Below are 19872 nucleotides of genomic sequence, written 5' to 3' on the forward strand. Positions count from 1 at the left end.
TGCTTACTGATTCATTTTGACCTTCCCCCTGAGGTCAGCATTCCACATTGGAGCGTCATGCTGCTCATACTACCCATCTTCAAGCTGCTGCAGTTCGCCTTTTCCTTCCCTGCCTGACTTCCTCCCTCAGTACCATTTATGTACCTCCATCCTTTGATGTCATCAGGGCAGACTTTCTTCAGCTTATTGGGCAGCTGCCTCCATCGTTTTTGCTATTCGGTGAATGAGCATCGTCCCCTCTGGGTTTCGCCCAGGACCTGTCAGAGAGGTGCTGTCTTGGCTGACCTTCTTAATCAACTTAACCTCTTCTGCCTTAACGCTGAAGCATCCACTTTCCTTTCCGACTCCTTGCACACCTTTTCCCATTTTGGACTTTTTGCACTGCCCAGCTTGCACATCGTCCATTCTTTGTGACACCTACTCGAGCGACCATTTCCCATGTGCTCTATGTTTGCTGCCTCCTACCCCATCCTGCATGCACACCCAAATGGCAGCTTACTAAGGCTGACTGGCAGCTTTACCCCTTCCTGGTGGCCTTCGCATAACAAGATTGCCCCAGTTGTGATGACCAGGTGGACTATCTCACCAGCTCCTTACTTTTGCAGAACATTCCATTCCTCGCACTTCCTCTTTACCACATCGTTTTCCAGTCTCTTGGTGGACTGAGGCATGCCGTGATGCAATTCGCGCATGAAATGTGCTCTCTGCACTTTCAACTGTCATCCTACGATAGCAAACTGCATTCATTATAAACAGATGCATGCAAAGTGCTGTCGTGTTCTTCGGGAAAGCAAACGACCTAGATGGCTATCCTTCACTAGTTCTTTTAACAGTTCCACCCCATCCTCTGTCTCGTGGGCCAACCTCCGACGGTTCTCTGGCACCAAGATCCATTTCCCAATTCCCTGCCTGATACTAGCAGATGATGTTATTGTGGACCGTATTGCTATCTCCAACACCTTGGGCCACCATTTTGCGAAAGTTTTGAGCTCATCGCACTATCACCCTACCTTCCTCCATTGGAAATGAGCAGGGGAGTCTCAGTGCTTTTAATAGGAGGGAGCTCAATCACGCCCTCAGTTCATCCCGATCCTCTGCCCCAGGGCCAGACACCATCATCATTCAGATGTTGCAGCACCTTTCTCTTGCAGACAAGCATTTTGTGCTAAACACATACAATCACATGTGGGCAGAGGGCACATTTTCCGTACGCTGGCGTGAAGCCACCATCAGACCCACACCTAAGCCTGGCAAGGACTTACTTCTAGCTACTGCCCCCTCTTTCTTACCAGTTACATTTGCAAGGTGATGGAACATATGATTCATGGCCAGCTGGTATGGTGGCTCGAGTCTCACAATTTACTGACGAATGCACAGTGTGGATTTCAAGCATGGCGTTCTGCAGTTGACCATCTTGTTACTTTGTCTATCCATGTCATGAAAGGCTTTCTGTGGAAATCACTGACTGGCTGTTTTTTTCGATATGGTGAAGGCCTACAACACCTGCTGGAGAACTGGTATCCTCCATACTCTTTACAAGTTGAGCTTCTGTGGCCGCCTGCCCTGTTCCCTTCAAACATTTTTACTAGATCCGAATTTTCAAGGTGCGTGTGGGTTCTGCCTTGTCGGACACCTTTATCCAGGAAAACTGTGTGCCTCAGGGTTCTGTCCTGAGTGTTGTCCTCTTTGCTATTGCCATTAACCCTGTCATAGCCTGTCTCCCACTGGGCATCTCCAGCTTCATTTTTGTTGACAATTTTTCCACCTATTGCAGCTCTCTACAGTCTTGTCTCTCTGAGCAGCATCTTCAGTGCTGTCTTGATCATCTTTACTCTTGGAGCATCGACTGTGCCTTTCGCTTTTCCCCTGACAAAACTGTCTGTATGAATTTCTTGCAGCACAAATTGTTACTTCCACCTTCTATAGATCTTGGGCCTGTTACCTTTCCGTTCATTGAAACTACTAAATTCCTGGGGCTCATGCTCGATAGGAAACACTCTTGGTCCTCCCATGTGTCTTACCTGGCAGCCCGTTGTATGTGGTCCCTCAATCTCCTACGTGTCATCAATGGTACTTCCTGGCATGCCGATCGAACCACCCTCCTCCATTTGTACCGGTCCCCTGTCCATTCGAAACTTTACTAAGGGTGCTTTGTTCATGCATCTGCACACCATCCCTCTAACACTGTCTCAACACTATCTACCATCACGGAATCCATAGGGCCACGGGTGCCTTTTACACCAGCCCAGTTGAGAGTCTGTATGCTAAAACTGCTGAACTGCCACTGCTCTACCACCGTGACTTTCTACTCAGCAGGTATGCATGCCATTTGTTTGTCATGCGTGGCCACCCCTCCTATGCCTCCTTCTTTGATGATTCCTTTGATGATCAGTATGGAGCTCATTCATCTTTTCTGTTACCTCCTGGAGTCCGCTTTCGCCACTTGCTACGGCTGACGAATGCACTACCTGCAACTTTCCTAGTGGGTGTAAACCCTTCACCACCTTAGCTTCATGAAGCAGCCCATGTTAACCTTGGCCTTCATTTGCTTCCTAAGGACACTACTCCAGCCTCAGTCTATGGCGTCCAGTTTCATGACCTTCGCATGGGACTTAGCGATAGTGCCTTTGTAGACTGATGGCTCTCACACTGACTGTGGGGTCAGGTGTGCATTCGTTATTGGCACCCGTGTCCTTCGATATCAGCTTCAGGTACACTCCTCAGTATTTACAGCCGAGTTCTTCGCCTTTTATCAGGCCACGGTGTACATCCGGCGACACAGGCTTTCCAGTTGTGTCCTCTGCTCAGACTCACCGAGTGCTCTCCAAAGTCTATGTGCGCTGTTCACTGCTCATCCCTTAGTACAGCGGGTTCAGGAAAACTGTCACTCACTCACTCACTCACTCACTCACTCATCATGGAGCCAGTGTCATGTTTCTTTGGGTCCCTGGTCATGTCGGTCTGCAAGGAAATGAGACTGCTGACACTGCTGCCAAGGCTGCAATCATCGTACCTCAGCCCGCGAGTACCTGTATTCCCTCCAATGATCTCTGCTTTGCCGTCTGTCAGGAGGTGGTGTCACTTTGGCATTGCCAATGGTTCACCCTACATGGGAATAAGCTTCAGCTTATTAAGCCTCTCCCAGCACCTTGGACAACCTCCTCTCAACCCTCCCATTGGGAGGAGATTATTTTAACTCGGCTGCATATTGGGCACTGCCTTTTTAGCCATCGTCGTTTGCTAAGTGGCACTGCCCCACCACTTTGTACACTTTGTGCCCAAGTTTTAACTGACAGCCACTTCCTGCTGGAGTGCCCTTTTTTTAACAATTTATGTTCCAGATTGGGTTTGCCGTTTGATTTATCAGCCGTTTTAACGAATGACACGCGGGATGTTGACCCAATTTTACTTTTTATCCATCGAAGCAATATGGTGAAAGCCGTTTAATTTTTCCACCTGACTGTTTTTAGCTGTCTCCTGTTCTGTCAATTGGGACTGATGTATAGTTGTTTAATTCCTCTCTGTGCTCATGTTCTATAATTTTGACTTGGATGCATATGACCCCAGTTGTTCTTTGCACCCTAAAACAAAATAAAACAAACATTTAATATTATTAGTGCAACAAGAACTACATGGCATACATTTATGCCTCTGTATTGTGGAGATTTGTGTGTTAACAACATTTATAAATTCATATTGTGTATAGACAGATAAAGAAAGGAATAAAAAATAAATGAAACACATTGTGTTTTGTCTTTCAGGCTGTAGATGTACATATTGGGGAGGATTAGTTCTGGAAGCCTTACACTTTGAATAAATAAATTTTTATTGTTTAAAAAATGTGCTTGACTTTTCATGTTTTCTGAATCTTGCTGGAGTCTTGAAACAAACTTTTCATTTACTGCCCCACATACTTGGTGTCTCCTAAAGAGAAGAGCTACCATGGTTTGTTTGTTTTATTGTGTACATCTTATTCCACAAATGGGATTCAATTATCTGAAATTTTTTGTGTTCATGCAAGTTACAATAGCCTAATGGTGACGTTTTTGTGAGTTAAACTTCTGCAGAAACTGTACATGCATTTCTTTCTTTCTTTCTTTTTTTTTTAATCTTATACCTTCCAGCAAATAAAATATTTTTGAAACTGGTGATAGAATCAACTAAAGTAAAGAAAGGTGACCCCTGCACCTAAACAGAATGCAACTAGTAGTTTCAGCACATAGGCCGATTAGTAAAAGAGATACTTTTGAAATTAATATGTTTGACTGTGAATTCCTTGACATCAGTTTATTGGGTATAGATTTACTACCTAACATTGACATATGAAAATATGTGCTGGACTGGGATTCGAATCCGGATTTCCTGCTTAGTGTCAGCAGTTGCCTTAACTACTTTGGCTATCTGTGCACAGCCTCAGACCGACCCAAACCTCCATATATCACACTGTCTACATCATTATATAGTCATCAGTTGTTGTGGTCTTCAGTCCTGAGACTGGTTTGATGCAGCTCTCCATGTTACTCTATCATGTGCAAGCTTCTTCGTCTCCCAGTAGCTACTGCAACCTACATCCTTCTGTATCTGGTGTATTCATCTCTTGGTCTCCCTCTACGATTTTTACCCTCCACGCTACCCTCTAATACCAAATTGGTGATCTCTTGATGCCCTTAGAACATGCCTACCAACCGATCCCTTCTTCTAGTCAAGTTGTGCCACAAACTTCTCGTCTCCCCAATCCTATTCAGTACTTCCTCATTAGTTATGTGATCTACCCATCTGATCTTCAGCATTCTTCTGTTGCACCACATTTCGAAAGCTTCTATTCTCTTTTTGTCCAAACTGTTTATCGTCCATGTTTCACTTCGATACATGGCTACACTCCATACAAATACTTTCAGAAACGACTTCCTGACACTTAAATCTATACTTGATGTTAACAAATTTCTCTTCTTCAGAAATGCTTTCCTAGCCATTGCCAGTCTACATTTTATATCCTCTTTACTTCGACCATCATCAGTTACTCCTTAACTACTTTAAGTGTCTCATTCCCTAATCTAATTCCCTCAGCATCACCCGACTTAATTCGACTACATTCCATTCTCCTCGTTTTGCTTTTGTTGATGTTCATCTTATACCCTCCTTTCAAGACACTGTCCATTCCATTCAGCTGCTCTTCCAAGTCCTTTGCTGTCTCTGACAGAATTACAATGTCATCGGCGAACCTCAAAGTTTTTATTTCTTCTCCATGGATTTTAATACCTACTCCGAACTTTTCTTTTGTTTCCTTCACTGCTTGCTCAATATAGAGATTGAATAATATCGGGGAGAGGCTACAACCTTGTTTCACTCCCTTCCCAACCACTGCTTCCCTTTGATGTCCCTCGACTCTTATAACTGCCCTCTGGTTTCTGTACAAATTGTAAATAGCTTTTCGCTCTCTGTATTTTACCCCTGCCACCTTCAGAATGTGGAAGGGTGTGTGTGGTGTCTATTCTTTCAGATATGAATGTAAGTAGTAAAAGAGACATTGGGTAACAAAGGAACTGTTAGCGACAACTTCCTCTTTGACTGGAACAGACAAGTTGTCTAGTCCTTGGAGGAGGAGGAGGAGGAGGAGGAGGAGGAGGAAGAAGATGAAATTAATATTATTTTTAAATCAACTTGACACTGCAGTTAGAAAAGTGTAGGTGCATGCAGTAGATGAAACTGCTTGTTATTGCAGAAGATTTTGTAATGTCAGTCTTCATTTATGAGTTACGCAATGGATGTGACATATCTTGGACCTAAGTAGAATATTCCAAAAAAAACAATATATGCTCGGAAAACTTCATCATTACTTTTAAACATAATACAAAGGCAAGTGGAAAAGCAATTCCTCTGAATTTTTCGCATGAAAACTCTTAAAGCTTTTTAAATAAAACAAATGTTATTAACACTCTATAGCTTTCTTCTTCATGTCTACATATTTATTTCTCAGTACCCTGGTAGCAAACACATTCTTCTAACGAAAGACCACTTTGTTGATACTGTCACTGTAGAAAGACTCACTTCATTGACTGAGCCACATCCTCACCTCTGCTTCCATCACTTCATCAGTATCATAGTGAAGTCCTCAAAGCTGCTCTTTAAGTTTTGGAAACAGATGAAAATCGGATGGAACGAATGAAAATCAGATGGGATGAAGTCAGGACTGTATGGAGGATGATCCATGACAGTGAACTCAAGGCGGCAGATTGTTGCAGATGTCGCAATGCTTGTGTGTGGTCTGGCATTGTCATGTTGAAGATGAGAGTGTGTATGAACTCTTTGAATTTGAAATTCTATTACAGCACACTGTTTCTCATGCACCAACATAGTTATGTTACACAACACCATCTTACGCACTACAATTCGGAATCTTCTAGTAGCAGAGGCTGCAAATATGTAGACATGAAGAATAAAAATGTTGAACATTAATAACATTTGTTTTATTTTTTCTGATGAAAAATTTGGAAGCATTACTTTTGAGCACACACTCATACTTGTCATGTTTGCTTCATGTCACCTGTAATAAACACAGCAAAGTCTCAGCACCTTTGTGATACCTAAAATACCAGGAAATTCAACACTAAATGTCCTATGTGCATCCTGAAGTACATACTACAGACAGACGTATGGCAGCGTGATGCTGTTTGCTCATGAGTCACATGATACACTGCTCCTTGCCAAGGCACATCACTCTGCCACCCACTTTCTTACATGCACACTACCATTCTCATGAAGGAAATGTCTAAAAACCTCAGGTTTTGATGATGAAACATTTTCAGCAGTTTTGCATCTAAGTGGTACATTTTGATGCTACCACTGCAGCTGTTTACAACTTTTTGCTTTTCAGCAGGTATGTTCACCTGTCTGTTGAAAAGTAGTTATAAATTTTATTGTTACATTATTTTAGTGTGCAGATGTTGAAATATTCTGCCTCAAAGATGTTAATTTTGTGCAGATCCTCTGTCAATGAGCCCACAGAAGGCCCTGGAAACTATTGGATCAAATCTTCAGAAACAGTACGAGCGCTGGCAACCTCGAGCACGGTACAAGCAGAGCCTCGATCCTACAGCAGAAGAAGTGAAAAAGCTTTGTACCTCACTACGTCGAAATGCAAAAGAGGAGCGTGTTCTCTTTCATTACAATGGACATGGAGTGCCCAAACCTACCTCAAATGGAGAAATCTGGGTTTTCAATCGGGTTAGTGTACTATCATTTCCTTTTCTTTCCACCATTGAATCACTGTTTTGCATAAATTTTACCTTTTTTTTATACTGCGGTGAAAAGGGTAATTTCTCTACTTAGAGAATTTTTTATGATATTGGCTGGTAATTTTCAGAGCACTTTAGACTATGTTTAAAGAAAATGTTTCCCATTACACAAAAACAAGGAGGACAGTAACTGAAAAATACCATGAAAGGTGCCTAAAATGTAATATGAAAATTTAGATTCACATTTTGTATGTTCAGAGTTGGTAGACAGTGTTTACACATATAATTTAAAAGATTCTACAAGTGACCTTCCACCTCATAATAAGGAATAAAGTAGCCGTTAGAACTACTATGACTCTTAAACATGATGGACAACTGTAATAACTGATGTTGAAGTAATTACAGTGTTGAATGTTTTCAGATTGTTTTGCAGAATCATGATCATGATATTAACATACATTACAGTGAACATTGATTTTTCTTCTAAGAAATATTTTGAACCCTATGTTTTTGGTATTAACCAACAGAGAAACATCATAGAGCATGTAAATTTAGAATAAAAACCATGTTTAGAAATTGGTTTGGAAGAAATGGGTGATGAAAATTACCCCTAAAGCTAAAAATTATGAATGAGACAGGAGATGAATGGGCAGCCCTTGTAACAAATACTGTAATTTTTGCAACAGACTGTACTGATGTATTCTTTAAGTGGAGGCAAATAAGAAGAAGAAACTTTGCTCTCTGTAGTGGCATAACCACTCTTGCTGCTTTGTGGCGAATCCTGCATGTTTGAGCCAAAGTATCACCCTTAACAGTTCTACCACTGTGCTGTTAACATAACTGTTGCATCTGTCACTACAGTTGCACTTAGTTCTGCTATAAACCCAGCTGCTAAATTTATCCCACAGTCAATGCTTCTGTCACTGAAATCGACTGTGGCTACTTCCTGAGAGTTCTCATACTGTCTTCCTCTCATTGCTATCTTATTTTTGAGGAAGAACTGTTTGATTCTAAATGCTGCAAATCGTTTAAATTTTAAAGTTATTGACTTGGTTACTGTCAAAACTTTGAGGAATTTCTGTTTCTTGGTATGTGTTCCCTATAGCTTGTAATTTGTATTTACATATTTGGAGCAGAATGACAAACATTTCAGTTTAGTATATGCTTTACAAGTCCACTTGTGTATCTTATGCATAGCTATATATAGATATTTATTAATTTAAGTGATGAAATACTTCACCAGTTGTGTTTTTCATGAATAGCACAGCGTGTTTTAGGAATTTATTTCCATTTTCAAGGACCAACCATACAACCATTATTGATTATAATATTAAAACAGCATTTCCGATCAATATTCTCTTAAAATATCTGTTACTTTTATGTAATTAAAGATTAAAAACCATTAAATATCAAGATCTCATCACATGATCGAAAATGCTGTTGTTGGCTGATGCTCTTATGATGTCACAGACTAGGATAAGACAAAGCTATGTGTATGTTATAGGAGCATTAGCCAAAGTGTCGAGATTTTTACATACTATTTCTGCAAACAGTTTGGCTGTTTAGTGATGGAAAATGGAATTACAACTTTTAAGTAGCAGTAGAAAGGAATTTTGTGAATGGTGATTGTGAAAGCCTTGCAAAAGTTGATGCCTTTAATTTCCATCCATTTAGAGCCGCAGTAAGTGCAAGGATGGACATTCTTTTCCCTGCTCCCTGCAACATCATTAAACTTGCTCAACACTCAGGAATTGTAGAACTTCAGCAAATGGGTCTGTATATTGTCGTGAGCTAAACTTGATGATGATTTCCTTTGTAGAAGACACTCAGCAGAGATCTTGCTCACTGCATGTGTTTGGTGGCCTAATGGGCAGTGCATCCAACAGCAGATCAAGTGATCACATGTCGTATCCAGGAAGGGTCATATATTTTTAAAAGTTTTATATAAAATATGAAAATAATTTTAGCAAGAACTGTTCGTGTAGTCGTTTCTGTTGTGGACTTTAGTATATACAGCTGCACATTAGTCTTAGTCGGAGAAATTGACAACAGAGGATAAATGCATTTACTTTGTGAACAAACGATTCAGTTTTTTGGAAAGCATTGCTAGTAGTGAAGATGCCACCATACGCCCCCAAGACAAGGAGTTGTAGGACGATGAGGTTATATGGAGAGATATAAAGCATGTACAACATGCAGGTGACACAAACGTAAGGGCTGTGATATTTGTGAGTGTAAATTAATGTTAGCATCTGAAGTATACTACCTTCATCTTTATGTAAAATGATGAAACTGCAAAATTTTAAACAATAGGAATCCTAGCTGCACAGTAAAAAGATAAAAACCTTATTTCTAATAAAGTAAAAAGTCTAGGGTCACATAAACTAGAAAATATGTTGTTGAAAGTGATGTCTGTGAGCAGTGACTGAAAAAGTGAGTGAGTGTAAACAGCAAAGAAAACACAATAATATTCTGTTTCTGATTAGTGTGGTGAAGTTTTGAAATTGTGATTTGGTTTTCTTATGAGAAGACTGTCAAGTCATTATACATATAAGTTAAAATGTGCTTTTGGGATAGATTTGGACCAGAGATCTATGGACATCATCTTATAACATTTGACCGTCTATTGCTCTAATAGCTGAGGTACTGAATAATTTGCATGTGCTTTGGTAAAATAAGTTTTCACTAGGAGTTTAAATTTGTTGAATGGTGCTGTATTTTGTTGTGACAGTGAGAGAACATATTTGGGAGGTAAGTTAATGTTAACTTCACAGTGCAACACATTTGTAATTTAGTGAACTTGTGCATCAACATGATGGCAATTTGTCAGTACAGTGCAACTACATTTTACACATCTTTTTATTCTCTGGAATACTCAAAAACAACTTTTCATGAGTTTCTATAGATATATTTGTATGATATGGCAGTACATGCCATTTGTAACCTATTGTCCAAAACGTAAATTACAAAACTCGACATTACTGTGGATTAGCATTATGACAGTAGGAGCAGCAAGCTAGTTAGTGATGTCACAGACATCACTTGACTTGAATGGAGATTTTAGCGGGCTTATAAATTATTCAAATTTTGTTTCCATTTTTGTAAAAGAATACTGTAATTCAACAATTAATCATATAATACAACTTCCAGAAAACAGTCAAATACCCTATGCTAATGTAAACCCCTACAGCACTTTAAAATGAGCCTTAATTCTGAAACATGTTGTGTTATGCATAAAAAAATGTAACTGGTGTAGTATTTTATTATTTAAATCATTACTGACACAGTTACAGGCTTTGGAAAACATTGTTTATGATGAATGAAATTACATCTTTGTCATATAAATTTCTACTACTACAGCATATGCAAGTGAGATTACCATGGCATTGTACTGCTCTTGTGTACCTATTACTATGGACTTTTTCTTTTGTTTTTGATTCTCAAATTTTCAGCCCAAAGAAACTGCAATGTTTACTGTAAATATCGTATTTGAATCACCTGCTGATAGTTGGGCAGTACTTTAATGCTTTAGAAGTTATAGGACCAGTGTTGAACCTGTTAATTCTGAACAACAATCAGAAATGAGGAAAGGCAGTCACTCATCAATAGATGAGAGATGAGGTGCACATAGATAAGTAATGAATCATAAAATTTTAATACTATTTGAGCTGCAGTATCAATCTTTTTTTGGTTCAACTAGATATTCATTCTCTCTCTCTCTCTCTCTCTCTCTCTCTCTCTCTCTCTCTCTAAGAAAGTACCATCTTTCATTAGATTAACACTTACATTATTCATGTCAGTCTGAATCTTTACAGACAACTGTGCCTTGTGAAGCACAGTGTGTCCCATTTCTCTTGTTGTTGAAATGGAACTTCCCTTTCCCACTTTCCCATCCTGTACATTCTGCACTGAGGTATGGTGCTCCCTCTCTCCATTCCTTGCCCCAATACTCAAAAGATAAAGTGCCTCTTTTTTTCAGAGGTATTTTTTCTGAACACAACATAACATTGTGGTTCTCTTCCACCATAGAGTTCTGCTCTGCAGTCCTAACAGATATTGCTTGGTGAGGACTGTAGGGTTTACATTTTAGAGATCCCTCTCAAGCCTGCTCCCATCTTCTTTGCCCAAATCTAAACTACCGAGGTGAACTCTAAGCAATACAGTCCAGATGTTGTATGCCTTTGAAGTCTGTCGTGGAACATTGTGATAGCCTTTGAAGTTTGAGTGGACCCCCTTCTCTGCATTCAAGGAAATCCATTCTATTAGTTTTTATAAAATTTGGTGTGATGGGCATTAACCCAATACTCGAATTAAAAGTTTGAAACTTGAAAAATATTTGTAGTACCTGAGTTTTTGGAATAATATAGTCTTCATGAACTGCAATAAGAGACCTTAGAATATTCGGTTAACTGTCAAGTTGTTTGGGTCTTGGAAATCAGAGATGTCAGCCAGCCACTCTAGGCTCAGAAACCACTGATTACTAACCATAGCTGACACTACTGGGATTTTTTAAAAATGATTTGATCTTGCTTTCAGCTGTTAGTAAGATGAAGTCCTTTAAAAAATTGTAGAAGATGTGACCCATACTACAAGAAAATAATTGACTACTGGGGATACAGTGCAGGCTTTCAAAGCCAGTATTAACTTCCTTGCTGATTTTAGTTACATAGGCATTGGACTGTAATCTAAGGCACATAAACATACCTTAGATTATGAGCTAATGCCTATGCAACTAAAATCTCTAAGGAAAACTACTGAGAGTAGTTCATAAGACTTGTTCCTGCCAGGCGTTAATTTACAAGGGTCTTTGTTGACATTTAAAAGGCAGATTCTATGCTAACTGAGTGTGATCCTTCCTTTCAAGATCTATTTTAGATATTTTTAGAAACTCAGAAATTTCCCTCGGAGCATAGTATTCTAAAGGAGTCTCAACTTTGTTTGCTATAGTTTCAAGTAGTATCTTGTCCACAGTCAGAAGTCCTCTCCAGTATTCTATTTTTGTGGCCACTTTCAATTTTCTGGCCACACTCTAGCCCCACAACTAAAATCTGTCTGCCGTAATTAGCACCTAGGATGCTGAAAGAATCAACAAAGAAAACTGGTTATGCCTTTTCTCATCTTAAAAAAACTGTATATATTTCTTTTAATCATCGCCGACTTGTTTTTAATCTGCCACAGTTACGACTGAGGGAGACTATTCTCAGTTTTAAAGAACCTGTGAGGTTCCTGGGCCTTGTATTCGATGGCAAAGTGACACGGCTACCACATCCTGAACATTTTAAAGGTAAGAAGTCTCAAATCCCTGTGTATTTTTAAATGTCTGAATGAGAAAGGGGAATAGGGGCAGCAAACAGATCCTGCTAACTGCAATGTTGCTGGAGTCGTGTTACATTCCAGTTGAACTGCAGATGTTTAGAGTATTAGCAAATCAGTATCGGATAGATCTGAGACTGGTAAACATGAAGGTCCTGACACAAGGTTGGAAAAAGTTTCCATCTTGGTTGTTGCTAGTGCCTAAATGTCCTAGAATGCAGTAAGTCTTGCACTTCAGACTGCACTTCAGACTGCATTTCAAGCTGACATTTTATAGGATTTATAGTAAGCACCTCAAAGTATACAAATGACTGTCCATTATAATCCACAGTTTTGTTCTCGGCATTTACTTACTGAATGAATACATTGTATTTAACGGCAAACTTTTTGCTTTTTTGAGGGCAATGGGATGTCATAGGATTCGAATGTTTCTTATCTGCTGCAATTTGTGAAACATTTTGTGAGCCTTTCAGTAGCTAAACTTAGCAAATGAAATAACCCAAAACATTACCAGATTCAGTTCTCATTTTGCAGTGATGAAGTTAGTCATTGTGCATAGTGGGAGTGTGTAATGTTTTGGTAGGTAATACTACCAGGGCATACCTAGTGTACTATGTACAATGTTATTATTTACCCCCAACACATTATAGTACTGTTTTCAAGTAGATGTGTTGTGTGTTAGTAGCAGACTCGGTGGCTGGAGGTGATTAATAACCAGTCAGGAACACATCTGTGGCATACCTCCTACCAACCAAAGAGATGTGAAGTAGTAGTGCTTACCAGACTTTGAATGGTGCATGCCTCTTTAAGACGTAACTTCATCCTCTATGGAGAGAACACATCAGTATGAGGTGCCTATGATATATCAGTAACAGTTTGCCATGTATTAGTTTGCTGTAATTTATTTGTTTTACAAGAGGTCATTTTTACAAGTACTCAGAGATGTGCTCTCTGTTTTTAAAGATTCCTGGGCAAATATAATGCAGGTTTTAAAATTCTGTACTACGTGTGAACTCCTCCATAATTTATTAAGCTCGAAGTTTTGTGTGTATCGTACTTGTTGATTCTATATCTCAGCGAGCCACAGATGTATAAAAATAAAAATTTTAGTACTTTTATTAAACTCTTTTTTATTTAGTTAAGAAGCATTTTACTTTGTGATTATAATGGTTTTATAAAACATGGAGAGCCTGTTTGTTTGTGTATGCACATGCATAAACACATGTATGTGGTGAGACCTCACAGTATCATAAACTGTCATAATTGTGACGCAAAATGTACACAATCACATGTGTTTCTTTTTACTATTTTAATTTTGAGATTAGATTGTTTGTGGTTTTAAGCTCATCATCATTATTTTATGGATTGTAGTAAGCTAGTTATTGGGCAGACAAATCCCGAAACCTACTAACCAATTATCTTCTTTAAATAACAATGTGATGATTGTTGTATGAGTTTGATAGTTTGTGTGTCATCTAGACTCTTCCTCAAAATACTAGAGGTTTTAATGGTTTGCAAAGTTCATAGTCCATCTGAATTTTGCCAGTGGTTGACTAGTAACCTAGCTCTGTGGTTTACTGTTGGCTTACATCAATAACTTTATTGTGTAAAATGTTTAATAGGAAGGCACATTTACTTATTCTTCATAAGTTGACATAGTTTTATAATTTTTGGGTTCTGTTTATAACTCAGTTTAATTGTTTATCATTCTTAACATCACTTGTTCCTCAAAATAAATATCTCAACTATGTAAAGTAATGCAGTGGAGGACAGTAACATGAGGTAGTTTTGAGGTTGGTGGTAGCAGGAAGGTTAATTCTCTCCTTAGGCTTAACCTTTAGGAGTAGAAACACTTGATAATCACAAAAGTGAGCTGTGTGCTCATGTTAATGTCTCCTGTGTGGTCAGAAATATGATTTTCTCAGGTGCAGATACTTTGTCATCTTCAGGCTGTAGATTTATACAATATTCAATGGGTTATTTGAATCCTTCAGTAGCCGGTCATTGCTGCATGGATATCTTGTTGTATGGGTGTCCTTGTCACATTAGTATTGATTGAGATCCAAGGTTTTGTGGGTTACTAAATACCCATGTTCAGGTTAAGCAAGGCTGTTGATAACCACACATTAGGTGCCATGAAATCATAATAAAAATGACAACAACCACCACCACCACCATTATTGTCGTCACTACATTTTCTTTTAATTTGCTGCTTCTTCTTCTCCTTCTCCTCTATATTTCCACCTCCTCTATTCCCCTCTAGAAGTGACAAAGAAAAATTGACTGGGTAGTGAAATTTCTGTGCACCTCAAGCCTTTCCTGCATTGTGAAATTGACTTTTGTTTTATATCACAGAATATTGACTTTTTTATGGACTTTGTCAAAATGAATGCTCTTTGATGTTCCTCTAGTCAATGAGGTAAGTGCCATATTAATTGTAAGAAATAGAACTGTTCTTGCACATGATAAGAGGATGACAGATGACGACAGGAGAATTGCATTTTAGTAGAATGCAGGTCCAATCGTTGGCATCTGAGTTCAATCGTGATGTGAAATTGCTAATCAAGGTTTTGGCAACTTAATTTGTGTGTATGTATATTGATCTGTGGTTATCAGCTGCCTCGAGGGAGTGAACTCATGTGTGCTGTGTATTACATAGTGTATATTTGTATTACACCTGGTTGTGATTTGTATCTGTATTTTTTAACTGTTTGTGTATTCTTGGTATATTGTGGAAAACTACTTTAGAGATGCACTTAGTCTCGACTGTGTGCTAGACGGCGGTCTTTAAACATATTCTGGGTTATCTCACTGTCTCGCATGTTAGGTCACTGCATGTGAAGCTACTTGTATACAAGTATATATAACAGAAGAATTTTATTACTTTGTAGTGAGAAAATTGAAAATCTAGAAAACTAAATGTAGGCATTCATGCAAAACATATCTGGATGTAGAAATACTTACAAAGTATTCTAATGAAAATAATCAATTTTTTGAAAACATAATGTAAGTGGATGGATAAAAAATCTGCACACCAAGTGGCAGCAGGAAAACGCACATATAAAAGGTATCATGTATGCAAGCTTTAAGAGCCAGTGGCTCCTCCTCCTAGCAGAGGGGTTGAAGGGGAAGGAAAAGGTGTGAAGGAAAAGGACTGGTGATGTTTAGGAGAAGGGGTAGAGTTTGGGAAAGTCACCCAGAACCGTGGGTCAGGCTAGATTTACTGGACGGGAGGAGAAGGAAAGACAGATCGTTGTGGACTGCACCAGACGAGATCTGAAAATTTGAGAGCTTAAAGGTGGAAGAAAGGGTAATATGCGAGACAGAGATTGCTGCTGAAACATCATGCATGATTTAATAAGAGTGAAAAGCTAAGTGCATTGTATGTGATAGAGGTGGGAGGGGGGATGACAAAAAATACACAGGTCAGAAAACAAAAGATGTAGAAAACTAAAACTGTGTGAAGAAAGAAATTGTAACTGTGAAGAAATACTGAGACCAAAGAAATTAACATAAATTAAAGCTAGGTGGGTGGCGAGAACCAAAGACACACTGTAGTGCCAGTTCTCACCGGTGGATTTCTGAGACACAGGTGTCTGGGGGAAGAATCCAGATTGCACATGTGGTCCTGACTGTCATGGTGTAGTGCATGCTCTGCAACAGAATATTGTGTGTTGCCAGTATACACCCTCTATCAGTACCTGTTCATCCTAACTGATTATTTCATAGTAGTCATGCTGATGTAAAACATGTTTTTACATAACAGTTGGTGTATGACGTGTGTCGTTTCACAGTGGATCTCCCTTCGATAGTATGTGTTTTGCCACTACAGGGCTGGTACATGTGGTGGTAGGAGGGTGCGTAGGTCAGGCCTTGCAGTGGGGCAGTAGCCATAGGGCACAGAGATGGGTGCAGGAGGACCATAGGGTCTGACAAGGACATTGTGGAGATTGGGAGGGTGATGAAATGGGACCTACCACTGTGGTACTTGACCGACAGAAGTATGTAAATGAAAGTCTACCAGCTGTGTGACACCTCTGCATACGGCATCTGCCATCAAGATCCAACCCCTGTGATTCAAACTGACCTGCAGTTCCTCCTTAAAACATCAGGCCCCTCACAAGGACGAACACCTCAATCCATAGACCTTCTTACCCCACCCAAACCACACACCCCCACCTTTTATCGTCTTCCTAAGATCCACAAACCATATCATCCTGGCTGTCCCATAGTTGCTAGATTCAAAACACACACTGAACATATATCTGCCTTAGTTGATCAACACCTGTAACCCATAGTACAAAGACTTCCCTCCTCTATAAAAGTCACCAAGCATTTTGGTTGTCTGAAATCCGTGCCTGTCCCACATCCACCACGCACCTTGCTTGTCACCACCAATGCCATCTCTCTCTATACCAACATCCCCCATGTACGTGGTCTGTCTGCTGCTGAACATTTCCTCAGTCAGTGCCCACATGATTTTTAGCCTGTATCATCATTCCTGCTCACCGTAATCAATTTTATACCTACCACATTTGAGGGCAGACATACAGACAGATCAAGGGTATGGCTGTGGGAACCAGGGTGGCTCCTCCTTATGCTAACCTTTTCATGGGTCGCTTGGATGGGACTTTCCTGAGATCCATAAGCCTTCACCTGCTGGTTAGATTTATATGTTAATGACATCTTTGCCATATGGACTCATGATGAGGCTGACATGTTAAAATTCCTGGAATCTCTAAATGCATTCTCCGAACTAAATTTCACATGGTCTTGTTCTGAATCCCATGCCACTTTCCTTGATGTTGATCTCATCCTCACAGAAGGCCAGCTGCATGATTCCATCCACATTAAACCTACTAACCAACAACAGTACTTACATTTTGACGATTGCCATCCTTTCTATGTCAAATATTCCCTCCCATAAAGCCTTGATATTTGAGGCAAATGTAATTGTTCAGATGCAGACACTTTACAGCAATACACCACCATTCTCAAATGGATTTCCTGTGCTATCACATCCGATGCTGGTACTGCTGAACCCTCCAAGAAACAGCTTACAAGTACACCACTTGTCACCCAGCATTATCCTGCTGCAGTGTATTAATCATCTGACAAGGCCATGACTTCCTAAAATCATGTCCTTAAATGAGGTCCATTCTGTCTGAGGTTTTGCCCACCGCACTTAGAATGGCTTTTTATCACCCTCCTGACCTCCACAGTGTCCTTGTCAGACCCTATGCTCCTTCTGCACCCATCTCCCTACCGTATGGCTCCTACCTCTGTCTGTGTCTTCACTGCAAGACTTGCCCTATGCACCCTCCTGCCACTACTTGTTATGTAAACATTGTTTGGCCTTTTACGTCAGCATGACTACCAACAAATTATCCATTAGAATGAACAGGTACGGGCAGAGGGTGTGTACTGGCTACACAAAATATTCTGTTTCAGAGCATGCAGCACAACATGACAGTCATGACCTTGGTGCCTGTTTCACCACTTATGCAATCTAGATTCTTCCCCCCAAAACCTGTGCCTTAAAACTCTGCAGGTGAGAACTGGCACTACAGTGTGTCTTTGGTTCTCGCCACCCACCTAGCTTTAATTTATGTTAATTTCTTTGGTCTCAGTATTTCTTCACAGTTACAATTTCTTTCTTCACACAGTTTTAGTTTTCTACATCTTTCGTTTTCAGACCTGTGTATTTTTTGTCATCCCTCTTCCACCTCTGACACATACAATGCACTTAGCTTTTCACTCTTGTTAACTCATACATGATATTTTAGCAGTAATCTCTGTCTTGCATGTTACCCTTTCTTCCACCTTTAAGCTCCAAAGTTTTCAAATCTCACCCTGTGCAGTCCACAACAATCTATCTTTCCTTCTCACCCATCCAGTAAGTCTAGCCTGACCCAGATTTCTGGGTGACTTTCCCAAACTCTGTCCCTTTTCCTAAACCTCACCAGTACTTTTTCTTCACTCCTATTCTTTCCCGTTCATTTCTGCTGCAGAAGAAGGAGCAACTGGCTCCAAAAGTTTGCATATGTAATACTGTTTACAAAGTCTATGATATGCTTTTTATGCAGCTCATACAAGGTTTCTATGTTTTCAGACCTATACTCAGTACATTCCTCTGTCAGTTTATGATCTTCAGACATGGATGGGAGCACCATCTATTTACATCTATGATTGCTCAAATGCAGGAATCATAGTTGACTCATTTAAACAGTTTGCTGATCAGCATGAAAAGGAATACAAGGTAAGTTGACTCCACATTATTTTTTAATTCCGTATACTGAAAAACACTGTTGCTAGTACTGCTCTCTGATAAAGTGAAGCAGTCTTTCTGTCTCATTCCCAGAATTACTGTGCCCTTACTGCTGCAAGTGTAGTTTTAGGGAGTTAAAGTGGTGAGGTGAAGGTAAATACTCAGCATGGGCTAGTCATGTAGCCAGTTCCTCTCCAGATTTGCATTATATAAAAAAAGCCACATATTATAGGGAAACTGCTGGGAAAGGGAGGAATGAGAAGGGAGAGGTTGACACACAATGGGGCTGTGGTTGGTGTGAACGAAGTATACAGACTAGTGAATGGTTGAGGCTTGTAAGAAAAGACAGTGATGTTGCATAGGTTGAAGAGGCAGCAGAATACCACTTTGAAAGGGATGGAAAATATAGTGGAGAAAATACCCCTCATTTCAGGACAAGATGAAAGGCAGTTGTTGGAGAATGTAATTTCATTCTTTCAGGTAGTATTGAGTGGTATAACCAGACTTTTTGTGACAGTTGCCAGATGCACAAAAATGTTAGAATCATAAAACACCAGTTGACGATTGAAGTGCAAGGTCGTTCTGTAACTACACTCATCATCTTCTCCTCAAGACTCAGTTCACATTACCACTTCTATCAAAGACAAAGCCATTTCTGAAATCGGTCACATCTATACCAAATTCATTGTAACAATTGCATAGTGCTTTATGTGGTTGTGACCCTGCATGAGGTAACCACCTGCATGATGGCAACTGCAAATTGCGTAGCATGCTGTTCTATTTGATGTGGTTGGTTTCAGCTGCGGCTTTATAACCTGATTCAACTGGAGTCACCTCCCCTGATCCAAGCATTTCTCAGTTTGAATTGTGTAGGAGGGAACCATGAATCATGGACCTTGCCCTTGGTGGGGAGGCCTGCATGCCTTAGTGATACAGATAGCCGTACCGCAGGTGCAACCACAACGGAGGGGTATCTGCTGAGAGGCCAGACAAACGTGTGGTTCCTGAAGAGGGGCAGCAGCCTTTTCGATAGTTGCAGGGGCAACATTCTGGAGG

The 19872-nt window shown here is 39.9% G+C and overlaps 1 protein-coding gene across 2 annotated transcripts in view; it reads left to right on the plus strand.

Annotated features, from left to right (window-relative positions):
* LOC126335398 (regulatory-associated protein of mTOR) overlaps positions 1–19872 on the plus strand; it is a 275566-nt gene that overhangs the window by 33281 nt on the left and 222413 nt on the right. For both annotated transcript variants that reach the window (XM_049998641.1, XM_049998642.1), the window contains exons 3-4: positions 6983–7224; positions 18661–18807. In XM_049998641.1, coding sequence (XP_049854598.1) covers positions 6983–7224; positions 18661–18807 — 389 coding nt within the window. The remainder of the gene's footprint in view (positions 1–6982; positions 7225–18660; positions 18808–19872) is intronic.

The sequence above is a fragment of the Schistocerca gregaria genome, chromosome 2 (assembly GCF_023897955.1).
Source record: "Schistocerca gregaria isolate iqSchGreg1 chromosome 2, iqSchGreg1.2, whole genome shotgun sequence".
NCBI lineage: Eukaryota > Metazoa > Arthropoda > Insecta > Orthoptera > Acrididae > Schistocerca > Schistocerca gregaria.